The following is a 17,840-nucleotide window of genomic DNA, read 5'->3' as shown; positions in this document are numbered from 1 at the left end:
CTATATCAAAAAGCTTTATCATTCCAGGTGATGATTCTAGAGTAGACTTGATAGTGATATTGCTGCTTATAATCATGTTTCACCAGCATATTATTTGGTTAACAAAATGATTAAAAAGTACAAATAAAATTTTTATAATTATGAATTTATTGTTATTTTTTGTAGGCCGTAATTCAAACTCATAGAGCAATTGATTGAATTTCAAAGTATGGTGTCATTTAATGATAAAAACTATGTAACTATCAAAGGCGTATTGTAATAAAGGGAACAATATGAGTACAAAATGTATAACACTGATGTCAAATACAATATAAATGGTACTCAGAAATAAGTTTCAGCAATATTGGGTTTTACTAACTGTAATACTACATGTCATTATACATTTTAATATGCTACAGCAAGTCTAAACATCCACATTTGACTAGCCTGGGTGCCAGACCCATAGCACACTGGGTGAGCTACTTTGTGTCCAGTGTGCTATGGGCCTGGCACCCAGGCTACATTTGAATTGCTTTACAAATAATTACATTGATTCTTCCTGCCGGAAACGAGTGTGGCTACCTTTTCAAACCCCTGCAATACAGTCATTAATTCCAACCAGCTGGAAACCAGAGTTCTCCACTAGATAGTCCAGAAGGAACACTGACATCATGTAACTATCAGGGTGATCGGAGTTGAGGCTCAGGATACCTCCATTCTGACCTAAAGCTGTACTAATCATGCGTAAAGCTTTGGGCACCCGCTCCACGTCTCGGTAGTAGTAGTAGTTGTTGTAGGTGAGCAGCGTTCCTGAATGTGAAAAAAAAGAGCCCTTGTATAAGTTGTATTGTTTTAATGTATGACAAAGGAAAACAGTTGCAGTATTGGTGCATACAAAAAAGGTGGACGATAGTTTATCTTTATCATGCTATGGTATTAGATCTGCACAAGTTGTTGATACCTATTCAGGGTCTTACGTATATAAATATATATATTATATATATATATCATTGGTCCGATTGAAAGGCAGCCAAGACTGCAAACGTTGCCAATGATTGTTATATATCGGGGTTAGTATACATTGCAATTGAGTCAAGAACGGCTGATTTGGGTCCTCATGATCATATATATATGTAACAGTGCTCCTTACTTGTACTAACAACTAAGACGTTCTTCAAATGTTTTAAAACGTCGCTCCGTGAGGTAACTTTCGGCTTCATGTCCCCTCCAAAAGGTCTATAACTTTATGATCCTTTATTGTTGTGCAAAATGACATCTCCATGTAGGTACTTGTTTTGTTTTGTTTTGTTTTGTTTTGACGTACACAGACCTATACCTTTAGTAAAACGTTGAACTTTATTCCAACATAAGGCCATGTTGATTTGATAAAATGGATGACATCCTCCGGGAGCCCCAAAACTGATGCGTTTTGCAAAAAAAAAGTTCTTTTCATTATGAAATCTACGTGGTCATGAGGGTTGAGCAAATGGCACAGAATATGGTTTGGCGAATAATCTAGTCTTCAAGTTCATTTCTTTACAATTTCGTCTTTTTTCGTTTGATTTTGGCATTCTACGACATTGGTATAGTTTTTATTAAATTTTTTTGTAACTTATGGTATATTTTTGCTCATTTTGCAACTGTTTTGTACGATTTACAGTATGGTTGAAAACTTTTTTTTTTGGAAACGGCCGAAAATTCATGCGCGCGCGGATGTCATCCATATAATCAAATCAACATGGCCTAAGCATTACACAGAGATTTAATTTTCAACGACCATGTCGCCTTCATCAGGATAATCAATGATGTGTGAATAAGGTCACGTGTCTGTAACCATAACTCTCGCAAGATTACGTTTAGAAGTTGATTGGTCAGTAAATTATCCTGATGAAGGCGACAGTGGTCGCTGAAAATTTTATCTCTGTGTAATCTTTGTGTTGAAATGAAGTTCAACATTTTACTATGATTACTACTATGATCATGATCAACACTTATAAACTGGCAGTTTTTGCAGTCCACACAGGGGCGTACCCCGAGGGAGTCACTTAAATACCGGCCGATAAACACACGCACAGACACCTACAGATTGTCTTTATTTCCCTTTACTATTCCACAGTGGAACTCCTTGCCCGGCCCGGTAGTTATGGCTCCCAACGTTGAGTCGTTCCGGGCCGGGATGGCCTCCTCTCCCCCCTAACGGCACCCCTCGCGGGGTACTGAAAATGATGATGACTACCAACACAGATGAACTTGCATGAGACCTACCTTTCGTCGGTGGAAACCGTGCGGTTGGGTAGACCACACGCAGGTTCCTCTGTTCTGCAGCGCCGGTGATGTCCCTACCGGTCCTGGCCGGGAGGTAGAAGGCCGGCTGAAGACCAAGCTCATGGAGACTGAAGTACCATCGGAAATGTGAAAAACAGTAAGAATCATGATACGAGAAATCGTGATTTCTTTCACAACTATGTGATATCTTGGGTCATTCTACATTCTCTTCATCATTGTTTCACAATTTTGTATCTGCTGATGTTGCTTTTATTTTTTACGTGTAAAAGGTGAGGGCCTAGATAACTATTACTTTTTGGCCAGTCCTCAGAAAATATATGTGAACAAAGCAATTAAGAAAAGGTAGTAAATAACATGTATATTTGCATATAACGCAATGGACGCTTAGGTACAGAAGCCAAAGGAGTTTTTATTTACTATTATTTACCACTGTGTCCAAAATGGTCCCTTACTTTCCTACTGTCCCCTACCACGAGAAAACAATTTTACTACTAACATCAAAGAACCAACATATTATAGAAGTGGATAAATTCGTCCTTCATTGCCTCTTAAGAAGTCAAAGTGTCAAACCCAGCAAACATAGTAGAATGTAGTATGATGTTAGACGTAGTATTTTCTTTTTTGATACATGTACATGTTGTTGTAACTGCAATTAGCACTCGGGTATGTATTTGCAATAAACTTTCATATTTAAAAACTGACCGGAGCACACTGATGATGAGGTTTGTACGGATCCATCTCGGGTTGATGATGTCGAAGTGTCCCGGCGGGTACGGATGCCCCTCCCGGACACCGACGGTGTGGTTCAGGGACCAGTTCAGGACCATCTCGGGGAAAATCTCGGCAAAGTCTCCGTACACAAATACGCTAAGAAATCCACAAGAAAACAATTACTCAAGCAACTAGAGATATATGCTAAAAACAGTTACTCAAGATACTAGTAGCATCCACATGTATAGAGAGAGTGGTACAGGTACTGTGCATGAGGCAATGATATCCGTACTTATTTCTTGACATTAAAACATTAAATAAACTTTTCATGTGACAAGAAACTGAAACAGTATATTTAATCACGATAATGATGATAAGCTATGATGATGATCACGATAATATTGCCTTGCATTAGCATCTTGTAGTACTCTTGAAATATAATTATTTTCCATACCTGAGTGGTATGTAAACTCTGTAAGCTCGGATGGTTTCGATGAGTCTGTGCGCCATCTTGGCGTTCATGCCCACCTCTATGACCAGGGAGACACGGCCGGGAACTGACGGGCTACCAAACCCACACGACCGGTAGACAGTCCCGGCTATGCCGCTGGTTCCACGGGGGACCTAGGCAAAATTACACGGATTATTTTTAAAGCGATATCAAGATTTTTGCGCCAAACTATATATATTAGCGTCCCTATTTCGCTTTGACTCATTGCAGCGCGAGAATAAGTTACGTCAGGCCCAAAAGCTCCTAAAAAGAATGTAAACCAACAACATGGCCGCGATCCGCGCTAGCGCCGAGTAGTTGGCAGTTTTCCAACACGTTTTTGCGGCACAACGACGTTGATCTTTTACTCTCAAAATGTCATTATGAACACAGGTAAAACAACGTTTAAAATAGTGAAAATCTTGCATTGTATCGCTTTAAACGTACACAAATCCTGGTCCTGTAAAGGGGACCCAGTCCCATAGTGACCAGCGGCAGTTATGAACTCTAAACTCTAGATAGTAAATAAAGTAATTGTATGGAGGTCACGTGTGTGGTCATTCTGCCTGAAGAAGGTTGGAAACGGCGCAACCTGAGATTTGAATACTGCAAAACTTTAAACATTTGTGATGGTTTCATTTTCACGAATACGTGTTTTTTTGGTACGACATAGTTTCGACAGGGAACTGTGATGATAGTTTTAGTCTTTTTTTTAACGGAGTGGCTCAATGCAAGGCCTATACGACCACTTGTCGGCATTGAACTAGAAAGATGAGAGAAACATGGCTATGTCAAGAGATGGCGGTGAACGTTTGATTTGAAAGCCTGTAGATTGTAGGTTGGTGGGAAACACTTGTCAGGGAGGGAATTCCAAAGCCTGGCCATACGAGGAAAGAAACTGTCACTGTAAAAAGGAGATATCGAACAAGGAATTCAAGTCATTTACATCTGTGTATTTTTTCCAAACCTTTGATTGGTGCAACTCTTCTATATCCTGATAATCCTGCTCCTCTGCCGCCCAGGACAGCTGAGTGATCTTCTTCTTCGCTAACTCGTCCATCAACTGGTCCTTTTCGCTCCAGCTGAGTCCGGTTGGTTGCCAGGGATGGAACTCACCATAAAACCTGCAGATTAAACAACGACAAACTGGCATCATAATCCACTAGAGCTTTTTTTTTATTCCAATATGTAATCACCAGACGTGGTGACGGCACACTCAAGTTTTTTCAACTTATATTAATGCCGCCACCAATACAGGGGACAAATACATGACAGGACAATACTTATTTTCACCTGAGCGAAGTGAGGAAAGTCGTGTAAAGTGCCTTTCCCAAGGGCACAAGATCGGTGGCATGCCAGGACTCGAACCCGGGATCTATAGGTTCCGAGTCGCGCACTCTGTCGCTACGCCACACGACCCCACCTTGAGCTTCACATACATCATAGTATTACGTTAAACGAGAAAACATTAACCAAAACATTAACCCAATTCACACAATGTATGTTCCTTGTCCTTAGTAATGCCGTGCATGGTCAAATTCGTGGTAGGTCGCCGTACAATTTTGCTAATTTGATGTGACAGAATTTCCAACCAAAGGTAAGGATCTACGTCAGACTTTTCCTTTTCAAGACAACTGAATTTTGTATTCGATATTTTCGATATAAAAATGAAATCCGTAAAGATGTTTTTGGATGTGGTGAATGAATCCTCAACTGGCTCAAGGCTTTTGATCTGCGGGATTTTGTCAAAGCGTTACATACCTACTTAATACCATTTTTTACACTTAAAATGTGTGATATTAATACCTACTTGTCAATCCATCGGAATGTGCCGTCTTTCAGCATCTTCTTCAGGATGGCGTACTCTGCTCCTTCGACGTCGAGTTTGAACACTACAGAATAGAACAGTGAAAATTCGGTGTGCTGCTCTCCTAGCTTCTAATTCACGCTGATTTGTGATTATTTGAACATGTACGTTGAAAAGGACATCATGAACTTAAAAGTGTTGTTCCCTAATTAATGATATCACCATCTTACGTACATGTAAAGGCTGCATGTACTGTACTAGCAACCTACTGGTAGCCTCCACCAGGCCTTTCTACGGGAATACGGATCGTAGAATTCGGCAAAAAGAGAGCAAAATTGGCCAAAAGGAGTCCGGCCGCGGGGAGGTAGTTTTTTCAGGCGGCCAAACTCCCCTGACAAATATTCTCCTATATATAGCCAGCGTAGTTAGTCTGGTAGAAACTAACCTACTGGTAGGTTAGGTGCAGGTGGTTGTTCTATTTCATGTCAAGCCTAATACTAGTGATATAGATTCTGAAACGTGGTTTCAGCAAGGACATGGTCTCGTATATTGTCCTTGGATTCAGCTTTTATTATGCTGAGGTAAAGTATAAACTCGTATGGTCTATTTAAAACGTTTGTAACATAAGACAATCAACAGCCATACCTATGTCATCCTCTACTGCAAAGTTGGCCTGTATCCACCGGGACAGGTCGACCGTTGGCACCGGTCTGCGGTGGGAGAGTTTTCTGTGCCCGCCTGTGTCCGTGTCCTGTTTCTCGTCCTCACTGACGAACAGAGACCCCCCTCCCCACTGCATGTCTACGCCGTTGTTCTTCCCCTTGTCTGGCGACCAGGCCGATTCCGAAAACGCCGTCATCTCTCCTAAAAGCATGAATGAAGTATTATGAAAGTTCATCTGTGTTGGTAGTCATTATAGCAAAATGTTGAACTTTATTCCAACACAAAGATTACACAGAGATCAAGTGAATAAGATCTGTAACCGTAACTCTCGCGAGATATATAATTACGTTTTGAAATGATTGGTCATTACTTATCCTGATGAAGGCGACAGTGGTCGTTGAAAATTTTATATCTGTGTAATCTTTGTGTTGGAATAAAGTTCAACATTGTACTATCATTGAATGAACTATATTGCTCAACAATTGTACATTGGTACAATGTGTGGCAGTAAGACAACAATACTACAAAACTGCATACAAATATTACTACAAACTACTATCGACATCAATATATGAGCTAACAGCTAACAGACATCTAGGGGGCCTAAATTCATACTTTAGCGGTACAAATTCTTACGTCATAAACTAAACCCTTACGTCAACAACTATATGCTATCCTAACATCACATCCACAGACCATCAAGCGCCAACGATATTTTTTTTTTTAATTCTTCTGCAGTACCAAGGTCAATCACTAGGGGCCCAAACTTGACCAACACAATCCCTTATATCCCACCTGCCTTGAAATATACACAAAAACATTATCCAGACTGAAAACCATTATCATGGAGGGTAAATAAGAAAATGTAGATCATTGTAAAGATGGTTTTAGAGTCGGACAGACGTACTTACCACGTGTGCAAAGTGAAAAACCTGCTTGACAGGAAGGTCCAGTTGGAAGGAAGTGATGACTACAAACAGTCAGAAATAGTTAAGTTAAGTCCCAGAACATGCCAGAGAAGGAATTTAGTCGGCTGAAGTGGGAAAAATAAAAAGAAACAGAGAGGTGCAGGTAGACAGAAAAATCCACAGCAATGAATGAACATAGAAAATGTTTCACAAATATTTCACGGAGGTATGCAATCTCCCACTTCTAGTTTCTTTTCAAATGCTAGAATACCGTCTGTGTCCGAGACAGCAGTTGGACAGTGCAACTCGTGGTTTGAGTACGGAGCGAAGTACGGCCGTAACCGTCCGTCCAGTTCGAACGAATGAATGGCGTAGTCATGTCCGCCTGGGTACGTTTCCCTGCAATGGTGAACATGTTTATTTGTTTATTGGTATTTTCCACAAAGTAAAAGGGAGGGCAAAACAGGTGAGTACGCACCTTTACAAGTTGCCCTCGCCTATACAAAAAGACAACAATGTATATGTGAAAAGACATGTACTACAATAGAATATTACGCAGTCAGTTACGGCAATATATAATAATACACAAAACAGGGAATAACTATAATACGTTAAGCATACTTCAAATATATATATTTAATATTAAGTGGAATAAATCATGTTGAAACAAGTGGGGTCTTGAGGCAATGCAAGAACTGCACCCACATGAAGTGGTCCAAGTACACGGGAAGTCAAGACTGTAATGTGTGTTAAATCTGATGTAAATGGCCTTGAGTAGTTTGTGTATCTTATAACCCTGAGAGCTAGAAAGGATGAAAGCTCCGCCCCCTAGCAGTATCTGGTTTCACAAAGTTCCAGCTATTGGGTAGCTAGGTATAACTGTAACCTAAACTAGTGGTGTAGGTTACCCTCAGGTATAGGTTACCCTTAGGTATAGGTTATCCTCAGGTAACATAAACCTGTGCTCGCCCACGGAGCTGTCGGGCTTGACAAATTAATTATGGCTATCCGTCACCCAGAGTGACTAGTACTAGTACTGTAGCATAAATTCTGGTTTCTTGCTAATGTACGTATATGAAAAGAACGATGTATCAAGAACATATAAACACAATGTCGTCGCCTGTGTTTTTTTAAAAAGCATAATACTTGTTAGTTCTATCATGGCCGCCACGGTGAGAAAGTCAAACGTTATTCAAAAGTTCGACTTCATCAACATTCATCATTCATGCGTTCCAATATCATAAAAGACAAGTTGTGCTCAGCAAAGCTAGGGCTGTGTTCAATTCAACAGCGAATGGGCTGAATTGAAATGCGAGACTGACACAACCACGATGTGCATTGTCCAGGCGGGAGAAAAAGCTCGTATAACGTTACGTAATGTAAATAAATTCAGGTCAACAAGCTAAAAGGCTTTTGCGTTGTTCAATACAAATGTCTAAATCCAACGTTTAAATCTGGCTACACAAATATCTTAGTCTAGCAACACCACGTTCATGTACCAATGTCATAATCTCGCTACGTAAAAGTAGTGTCAAATGCAGGCTACCTGAATAGTTGAACGCTGGAGGCGACATTCGCTCCACAGTCTAAAAATATTTTCTTTGGACCCTTGGCGCCAGTCTTGGTCTTCTGTATCGGGACGTGGCATGTCTTGAACCTGTATCATTAGAAGCGACATAACCGACATAAGCATTTTGTACTATCAGGAGAAATCTGTAAAGATGTTTAAGTGAACATTGTCATTGAAATACTGTTATTGTCAGGAAGTTTGTAACCCAGGTCTGTAACCCAGGTCTGTAACCCAGGTCTCTGTAAAAAATCGTGCACTTCTGTGTGGCTGAAAGCTAGTTTAGAAGAGTTACTAACAGGTTGGTTAGGTCACACAATATGCGTGGTCACACAAATAATGCCGGTGCAATAGCTCAATTGGTAGAGTGCTCGCTTTGTAACCGGGAGGTCGTGAGTTCAATCCCCGGCCGGGTCATACCAAAGACTTAAAAAATGGTACACACTTCTTTCTCTCAGCTTGACACTCAACTTGACACATAAGAGAAAGGGTGTGGGAAGGTCAAACACACAGCACTACCAGCGGACTAGCCACCGGTACCTGCTGCAGTGCATTGTACAACTGTGTGTCGCCCAAGGGCTACAGAAATGGATATGGGCACCACCATGCGTTACGCTCTGCATAAGGGCACGAAATGGATATGGGCTACTCTCCAAGCAGAGGTTTGGGTTTTGGGGGTATTTTTAGTGTGTTTTTAGGCTTTTTTATTGGGGTTTCTCTTTTGCACTGAATTTTTTTTCCCACCAAACCCAACGTTTGGTTGGCTAAAACGCAAAAGAGAAACCCCAATAAAAAAGCCTAAAAACACACTAAAATACCCCCAAAACCCATAAGGGCACGGGAGACCTTCTTCTTCTTCAAATAATACTTACTGTGTGATGAACTTTGTCTGATGGCACTTGGACAGCTGAGACTGCAGATCCACGCACGAACAGTTCCCCATAACCTGAAACCTTACCGGACAGGTGTATGGCGTTATGGCGGGCCAACCCTCGAACATGCTGACTTCATACGAGTTGAAGAACATCTGAGTCACCATTCCCGCGACAAACGACACCAGAATCGGGACGTATGCTCGCCTCCTGTGAAGCGTCGACATAGCTGTACTCCGCATTCCTGTGTTTGTGCGTCTGGGAGTTAACACGGAAAAGCACGATCGTCAAAGGCACTACGAGTAATCTCACGTTTGCCCTTCTCAACAGTCACGGTGTTTAACAACAATAATGGACTGTACGATAATTTTCCGGGGGGGGGGTAATGGTTGGCTGGTGGGGAGGGGGGTAATGGGTTGGCTCGCAGTAGACACTTGCTTTTGTAAATCCATAGTTCTGCAATATTTCTGGGATTCGTTCAGATCCTTTAGATACAGATCTATATCAAGTCATGTGGCTTCCGAGGTCGAGGGGTGAAATATCTGGTCGGGCCACTCACAACAAGCAGAAACTCAACACACCTCTCTGTCGGAACAACAGACTGCAAGTCTCCCATTCCATACCTTGTAGACATTCTCAACAAGAGACAGTGAACTCTGAACCGTAAACAAATTTTCTGCATGTTTGTTTCGAACCTTCATATCTGATGTTTACCCTGTACTTATCTTGTAATCAGTCTACCTTAAGCTATTTAAGCTATGAGTTTTAGTATGTAATTATCTGTAGCATTAAGAGATGCTAATGTCTTGTATATAAAAATCAATAATTAGTGATGAGGAAAATGGACAATTTGTGTATTTCAAACGACCACAAAGGACTGTAAATACTGAGGCAATTCAGACTTTTAGCTGCAATGTTTAGTCTCTAAAGTTTCTATATGTTTCGCGCGATCCAAGCATACCTGCATGTATTGTGTGGGGTGCCATTTTGTTAACGGTTAATATTTGGTCACTCTCATTATTACCTCCATAAAAAATGGAGGCATTGTTTTGGCCTGTATGTGTGTGTGTATGTTTGTGTCTGTCTGTCTGTGTGTTTATATTTCCGCACATTTGTAGCCAGCATAACTTTTGAACCTTTGGATGGATTGAAATTATATTTGGCTATGCTACGGAATAGACCAGAAGATTGACTTCGAAAATCTAGTTTTGCCGCCCTGAAATTGTATTGGATGCCTTGAACATCGAGTTAACTCCCATTGTATAAATACAGCCTGTCACTGTCGGTAGACAAAATATCTTTTGGTTCTTGCTATCCCATACTATTATCGAGGTCTGCTACAACAGAACGGATCCGTATAGCACTGCAGATGTCGCCTCCGATTGTACTAAACCGCAGACGACTGTCTGTGTATTGAAAACCCATCATGTTGAAAGTTCCGTGTTTATATTTGACGTCCTATATCCTGTTCCGCTCTAGTTTGGTCGGTGATAAGCTAGTACTGAAGTAGCTGTGTATGTGCGTGTGTGTGTGTCTCTAACATGGCGTCCGCTCGTGTGTTTGTGGCCGTGTTTGTTCTGCTGATGTTGGGCGGACGGACAGGGTCTGTCCATGACGGGCCGCTCCTGCTGCTGGTCTCGTTTGACGGGTTCCGGTACGACTACCTGGACAGGAGTCCGGACAGGGTGCAGCTGCCCTGCCTCAGCTACCTTATACAGACAGGTGCGTGGCTTGTGTTGCATATGTACGTGGTTTAGCGCATACACATGCACCTTTTTATTGACAATGACAATGAACTTAATTGCATAATCACGCCCCACATGGACTAAATGCACTATACGTTAGATGACTGAGGTATGGTAGGAAGAACATGTACTAGTACTACATATTATATCTATTTCGACAAGATCTCTCTTTTTTTATATATATGAACAAATTTACATACTATTTCAGCTACATCGTATTCCCTAGATGACATAAAAAGTTTGAACAATTATTGACATTGGACAGTGTGACGTTACACTCAAGTACAATTTATTTTGTAACGCCAGATACATACATAACAATAAAATCAGAGTGGTTTGTAGTGCGCCCCCCCCTCCCATACGGCGACTAGTACAATGTATTACGATATGTATGTAAAATGAGCAAAATTAGTTGGAGTGTTGTGACTTCTATATCTATTTGACGGGCATGTTACATCATTCAAATGGAGCTAGAAGCGCTTAGTTCTTTGGGTATATGTATGTAGCTTCTAGACTGTACTTACAAAGTGATTGCGACTATTCTTAGTTTGTCTTTTGTTTGTTTGTATTGAAAGCGCTGAAGGTAAGCTTGTGTGATCGATATCTAGAATGGCGCTCGACCAATATTTTAGTAGTGTGCTGCATTGAATGGCGTGGTGCTCGTTTTGTGTTGATGCCACATTCCAACAGCAATGATTTATACAGACTTATCTAGGCATCGCATGGCAAGGTCTTAGTGAACATTTTGAAGAAATGTTGCAAATGCGGTCAATGTCATGAATTTGACATTTAATCTTGTATCGAACGCACAGTTACGTCACTCCTGAGCCCGGTCTCAAGCCAAATACATGACCCTGCCAAATACATGACTCCGGCACTGCTTGGGGGTTTCCAGTATACTTGAGACAAGGGGTGGGAGGGGGTTGGTCGTGATATGTGGGAGACTTAACCTAAGGTAACCCTAATCGTAAGTCTAACCCTAGCCCTGAACGCCAAAAAGCAGTTACTCATGCAACTGGAGATGATTTTTGAAACGGACGTTTCAGGTAGCATCCACTACCTTTCGTCAGTGACTGAGAGACCAGAGGAAAAATACAGTGGATGCAAAAGGAGTGGATGCTACCTGAAACGTCTGACCGTTTCCAACTGAATCATATCCAGTTGCCTGAGTAACTGCTTTTTGGCGTATCTTATTATCTGGATGTCTAACCTTCACCGTCGTATCTAGCCCTGGACAATGATACCAACCCTAACCCTAATAACTCTAAGACCATGCCAACCCTAAGCCTAGCCCTAAACACCTGACCTCTCACGTATACGTATGTGGCAGCTCAAGGATTTGGCTCAACGCCGGGCCCATGCAGCCACCTGTTGAATAGATCCTTAGCAAGTTGTTGTTGCGTGGCAATAAGCCTATTCGCCATTACCGGCGCGAAATGCATGATGGGTAATATCCGCCATTTTGAGAGATAAACAAAACCGCGTCGCCCCGCGACACAGCGAGCGCGGGTGTCGAATCCCGCTACGTAGCTAAAAAAAATGAGTTTACCCGGGCCGTAAGTGGAGATTTTATATCTTATTGGACGGCAAAGATGACAGACGTTTCTTGGTTGAGGTTAGACTGCCGGTAACTGCCGGTTTTCAAGGCGTTTCCGCGAGTCACGTCCAGGGGGAAAAGCCTACAACTTCAAGGCGCATACAACTTCGTATGCTTAAAAGAATCACGACGCGGTTGCCGAATTCGCCGAAGACAGCAGCAGGTTCAGTTGTGAATGTCAAGAATTATAGTCAAGAATAAAAAACTCACCTATTCTCGGCCCGGTGGGCTTCACGGAAGGGTAGTTCGTCGAACCGAAGGACGACGTCAAAGGATGCCCCTCCCCCCGCACTTAAAAATCGGCCCAGCACTGATCATGAGTTTAGCGAGCCGGCCCTGTGCCTCCCATACTACGTAAACGGCTGTCGGGCGACTATGATGAGGAGAAAACATACTCCTACTTCGACTTTGAATGGGTAAGCGAAGTCCCTTACCACCATATTACCCCAACTGCAGACAGAAATTGCTTCCTCAAACGACTAGGCACATCTTACCTCCTTAGTCCACACTGTCTTGGCCGCGGAGACGAACTTGTCCACAGACCCAGGATACAGAACCCAAGACATAACAGTAGTATTCAAGCAACCATGGCATTAATTTTCTTTGAAGAACCTTGTGTTTAGTAAAGGATTGTTGCATGTTGCCAGTAATACTTGTGTTAGTGTACAGGTCTTTCTCAACATATATGGCATTGTATATTTAATATCATATTTCCTATGCACCATTCATTAAGTGCTGTCCACATATAGAGAGATATGGGAATAAGAAAAATATCAAAATGGTGCTTGTTTTGTTTTCTTTATAGTATATACATGTATGTAACAGTACAATCAGTGTCCAGGGAAATAGTAATTGAAAGGTTATCTGAGTTGGTAAGTTACATATTTTATTTAAAAAAAACTGTTCTCCTTTGAGTTTTCAACTATATCTGTCTTCATCAACTATCTGAGCCAAGTGCTGTGGCATTATATTTTCTACATCACTTTGATTGCAGAGCTGTTTGTGTGTTAACACAGTAAGTTTATGTTTAACGGTGCTTGTATGTTTTCTATCACAATGTGAATGTTTACAGTAATCTAGTAATCGCCATCGTACAACCTATGCTGTCTTGCAAATATTATTTAGTATTTAGACAATAAACCGGATAGTGAATGTGAGTGAGTATGTCGTACTGTCGATGCAGTTAACTGACTTGTTTTTCTTGTGTTTGGTCAGAAAAACAACAAGAGAGTAGTTACAAATTAAATATTCCACTTTCAAGATCCAAACGCAGGGGTCAGGTGTTTGGTGTAAGTAGTGTAAATGACTGGAGTTCTCTACATACACCTGATCTTATGGTCAACAGTCAGTGGAAAAGATCTAAACTTAAGTACTAGTACTTAGACCATCACTGGGAGCACCTGTGGTGCAGGCACGAAGGAGTCAACTACACCAGTTCACCACAGCTTTCTCAACTGCATGCGGAAAAAGGTATCTTAAGTGGTAAATATAGTGTTAATGACTTGACATCATGTTCAAATATATTATTTTCCACTAATTCAAGTTAATAAGTGAAAAGATAATCATATTGAATCTATTTACAGCAGACCCTTGTTAGACTAAAAGTCTGTACCAGTTTAGCAGTATTACTGCACAGAACTATCAAAATTCAGTACATAAAATATCTGTCATGATTACAATTTGCAGCACTGTTTATGTGCGGGTTACAATATACTTTCATGAAACCATTTCAGAACCTAAGTGTACTTGTATTTTTAGTATATTCCATCTGGGTTTGACTTCAAGCTTGTTCATAAGTTTATTCCCTCTTCTCCTAGCATGAGGTTTTTTTCTTCTCATAGGAAAATGGTCCATTTTTTGTACCATGTATTTGGCATGTCTCTTCCATTTTTCTAGATGGTAAGTTGAATTGCTGCAATTCACTACTGCACACAGCTTCATGTTGAGGTCGGGAAAGTAACACTGTAAAAAGAAGAAGAGAGAAAAATTGAACCAAAAGTTGATGGATTTACGTTCAAAACATCAAGTCTTGAATGCACTAATGCAATGGCATTTGCATGCACAAAACCCCCATGGCCCTATGCATCCCGCTACGAAAACCACACTAAATATTTATAAACATATAGATGTCATCACTGCTTGTACTATTCCTAAATCATTATTTTAATCGGTAATAATGTCGTGGTGAGACGGTGAGGATTGTGGTTAGAAAGCTCTATGTGCTTGGGGTGACACAAGAACACGTAGTGTATCGGTCTTCTGAAGACAAAGCTCATGCAGTTTATTTACAATTTTTACCGACTAAAACTGAAAAATTCCACCATTACCTTACACAAATAACCACTCTTACACGAAAAAAGGTATTCCAAAAGTCGTTTTATCGAGATTGGACCGGAAAATTGAGCGGAAAACGTGAAGACGGAAGGCGTGCAGAATGGGGGAGGGGGGCATGCATAACTAATTAGGCGCTAGCGCTAGCTTGGATACCGTCAAAAAACGTACCGTAAATCCACTTGAAGATAAAGATATCGCGATATTTTAGGCAAGATAGGTCCAGAACATCGTTGGAACTCAGCCCAAGGCGGGCCACCACCGGTAACGCCGTGTGTAAGCTGGAAATCGAGACATACGCTGGCGCTGGGGACGATGGAGGCCGCGGGTTTGTTTATCTCCAATTCTTCGTCGCTAAGTAAACTCCGCGCAGGCGCACTAGTAATGGCGAATAGGCTTATTGTGTTCAAGCTGTTTCAGTTCACTGACCTCTCAAATGTGCCAACTAACCAGCAGCTACGAAAACACGGGGCAGTCGTGCAAGAAAAATACACACTCGAAAACGGTGAAGTCATCAGTAAAAGAAATGGAGAAATCATCAGTTATTTTATGCAAAGTGCAAAGCAGTCACATTTCTAAACCTGGGCCCAGTCGGACTGTTTGTGCTAACGAAAGGTAAACACGTCATATAAAAATATACACAAATAGTGCTTATGATTTTTTTCTGTTTCCTGGTCTCTTTTATAATTTCACCTCAGCACCCACACATTTGATACATATATATGCATGTAAAGATTCCTTTTGATGTCTGATTATCAATTCAGAAATCCTTTTTGATATGCATAAAATATTGTATGTACAGTAGTTTATATGTATTTTTGGCGACTACTCAGGGGCGGAGGCATTTGTGTAAGTATTACGATCGCTTTAGAATTTTTTTTTTAAATGGCCATGTGGCCTTGGACCTTGGACCGAGAAGTAAAGACCTTTATTCCTTTGCATATGAATTGCACCATTTCGGGCAAACTACTCCTTTTTCAATAAAGAATAATTGTCTTTACTATTCGGGATGTTTCAAATGTTTGTTTTTTCTATCAATAGGTTGTGTTTTCTATGGGTAACCAAGGAGGTTAACCCATGTCCTGCTGGCATTTTTCACACAATATTTTCAAATAATTTCACGCCTTAAGCAAGTCACAGATCCTTGACTTGATTTACCCTGTGGTGGCGTAGTTACTTCCGTATTCGTTGCGTTTCGCTGCGGTGTGATGCGTTGCACGAGAAATGCCCCCAAATTATACATATACAGGGCGCTATATAGATGGTACTGTATGTCCAACCCATATAGATATATATGGGACCCGGAGGACAAAGATATAACCTCAATGGGGTGGCATACCAGAAAGGAAGAAATGCAATTCAGTTAATATAGTCTTACACAAAATGTCCTTATTATTAGGTGTACGTGCGAAGTGGGTCCACAACACTTTCGTCACCTTCACGTTCCCGAACCACTTCAGCCTGGTGACGGGGCTGCACGCCGAGAGTCACGGGATAGTGGCCAACAACATGTACGATCCGGACCTGAACGAACAGTTCCACATGTACAAGAACAACGAGCCCAGGTGGTGGGACGGGGCTGAGCCCATCTGGATAACCAACCAGAGACATGGGGGCAGGAGCGGCGTTTTAAACTGGCCGGGCATGGAGGTGAGTTTGTTCTCATTCAGAGAAAATCTATATAAGTTTATGGACAAAGACAAAATGACGGTGGGCTCAAGTTGCAGCAATTTGTAAATTATAGAAAAAGTACACGTTTATGCTTTCATATGGTCTTGTGTGTTTGACATGATTTTAGAGTTGATACCAGAAGAACAGACACGTAGAATTAAAAGCTGGCTAACGTTATCAGAGGATTTTGTAATTAAATGTGCGTCCAAGAAAGCTTGCCGAATAGAGAACTGAACGTCAGTATTTGGGCCAGTGCAATAGGTAACGAGTAATCGTTTCGTATATGGTCCCGGCCTCAGGTGAGGTTCAACGGCAGTCTACCATTCAGAAGTCTTTCCGAGTTCAACGACTCCATTCCTTACGAGCATCGGATAGAGACGATGATCGAGTGGTTCACAGACGAAGAAAACCCGATAAACCTGGGCGTGCTGTACTTCGAGGAACCGGATGAAGTCGGGCACCTCTACGGGCCGGATTCACCGGAGTTGGACCGAGCTTTGGAGATGATAGATCGGACGGTTGAGTACCTCGTCGAGCTGTTACAATCAGCTGGGCTGTTTGAAAGAATGAACTTGATCATCACCAGTGATCACGGGATGGCGGAGACGTCAGAGGACCGAGTGATTGAGCTGGACCGTTACCTGGACCCCAGTACTTACCTGTGGGTGGATACAACACCTGTAACAGCCATCTGGCCTCTCGCACACGGTAAGAGATTACGGAAGGAGTAGCACAGTGATACGTTGATACTGAAATTGATTTGTGATGTTTACGTATACATTAACCTGCAACATACACCCCTCCACACACACATCGCAAAAATCCCGTTGACACTAGCTCACGTAAGAACATATGACTGACTATAAATCATTTCAGAGTAACAGGAAAACGGCTCAAACTGTGTTCTGTACTGACTAATTCTCTAATACATCTAATTACGTAACCATATCGTGGAAATCGAATACTTAGCTTCAGCTAGCGAGAGACGTGCTCTCGGATGGGACGTCATAAGCTCAGGGTCCCACATTTAAGGAGAGCCACACCTCATGCACGTTAATTGAAGATCCCACCACACCGAAAGGACTAGAGGTCCTTCCCGGTGTGAGTGGTTCAAACCGGCCTTACACAGCTTGCACTTACTGTACAAATCCGATGCGTTACGCCTTAAGACGGTTTAATCTTATGCAAAACAAACCATGCCAAATTTACACGT

The 17,840-nt window shown here is 41.6% G+C and overlaps 2 protein-coding genes across 2 annotated transcripts in view; one reads left to right on the top strand and one right to left on the bottom strand.

The window, feature by feature from the left end:
• Nucleotides 1-515: 515 nt before the first annotated feature.
• Nucleotides 516-9,625, bottom strand: LOC109464680. The gene is made up of 10 exons (XM_019761719.1): nucleotides 9,284-9,625; nucleotides 8,391-8,501; nucleotides 7,116-7,243; nucleotides 5,919-6,137; nucleotides 5,277-5,358; nucleotides 4,434-4,590; nucleotides 3,431-3,600; nucleotides 2,968-3,132; nucleotides 2,245-2,372; nucleotides 516-789 (listed from the first exon to the last, which is right to left on the bottom strand). Exons 1-10 carry the CDS (start codon nucleotides 9,523-9,525, stop codon nucleotides 566-568), a joined length of 1,626 nt encoding a protein of 541 aa, XP_019617278.1. The 5' UTR covers nucleotides 9,526-9,625; the 3' UTR covers nucleotides 516-565.
• Nucleotides 9,626-10,767: 1,142 nt separating this feature from the next.
• Nucleotides 10,768-17,840, top strand: part of LOC109464681 (ectonucleotide pyrophosphatase/phosphodiesterase family member 5-like) — an 8,570-nt gene continuing 1,497 nt past the window's right edge. Inside the window, exons 1-3 of the mRNA XM_019761720.1 lie at nucleotides 10,768-11,005; nucleotides 16,356-16,606; nucleotides 16,927-17,335. Coding sequence (XP_019617279.1) covers nucleotides 10,825-11,005; nucleotides 16,356-16,606; nucleotides 16,927-17,335 — 841 coding nt within the window. The 5' untranslated portion in view covers nucleotides 10,768-10,824. The remainder of the gene's footprint in view (nucleotides 11,006-16,355; nucleotides 16,607-16,926; nucleotides 17,336-17,840) is intronic.

The sequence above is a fragment of the Branchiostoma belcheri genome, unplaced genomic scaffold (assembly GCF_001625305.1).
Source record: "Branchiostoma belcheri isolate BF01 breed outbred unplaced genomic scaffold, Haploidv18h27 scaffold14, whole genome shotgun sequence".
NCBI classification, from domain to species: domain Eukaryota; kingdom Metazoa; phylum Chordata; class Leptocardii; order Amphioxiformes; family Branchiostomatidae; genus Branchiostoma; species Branchiostoma belcheri.
The sequence above is the reverse complement of the archived record's forward strand: the minus strand, read 5'-3'. Positions and strand labels throughout refer to the sequence as shown.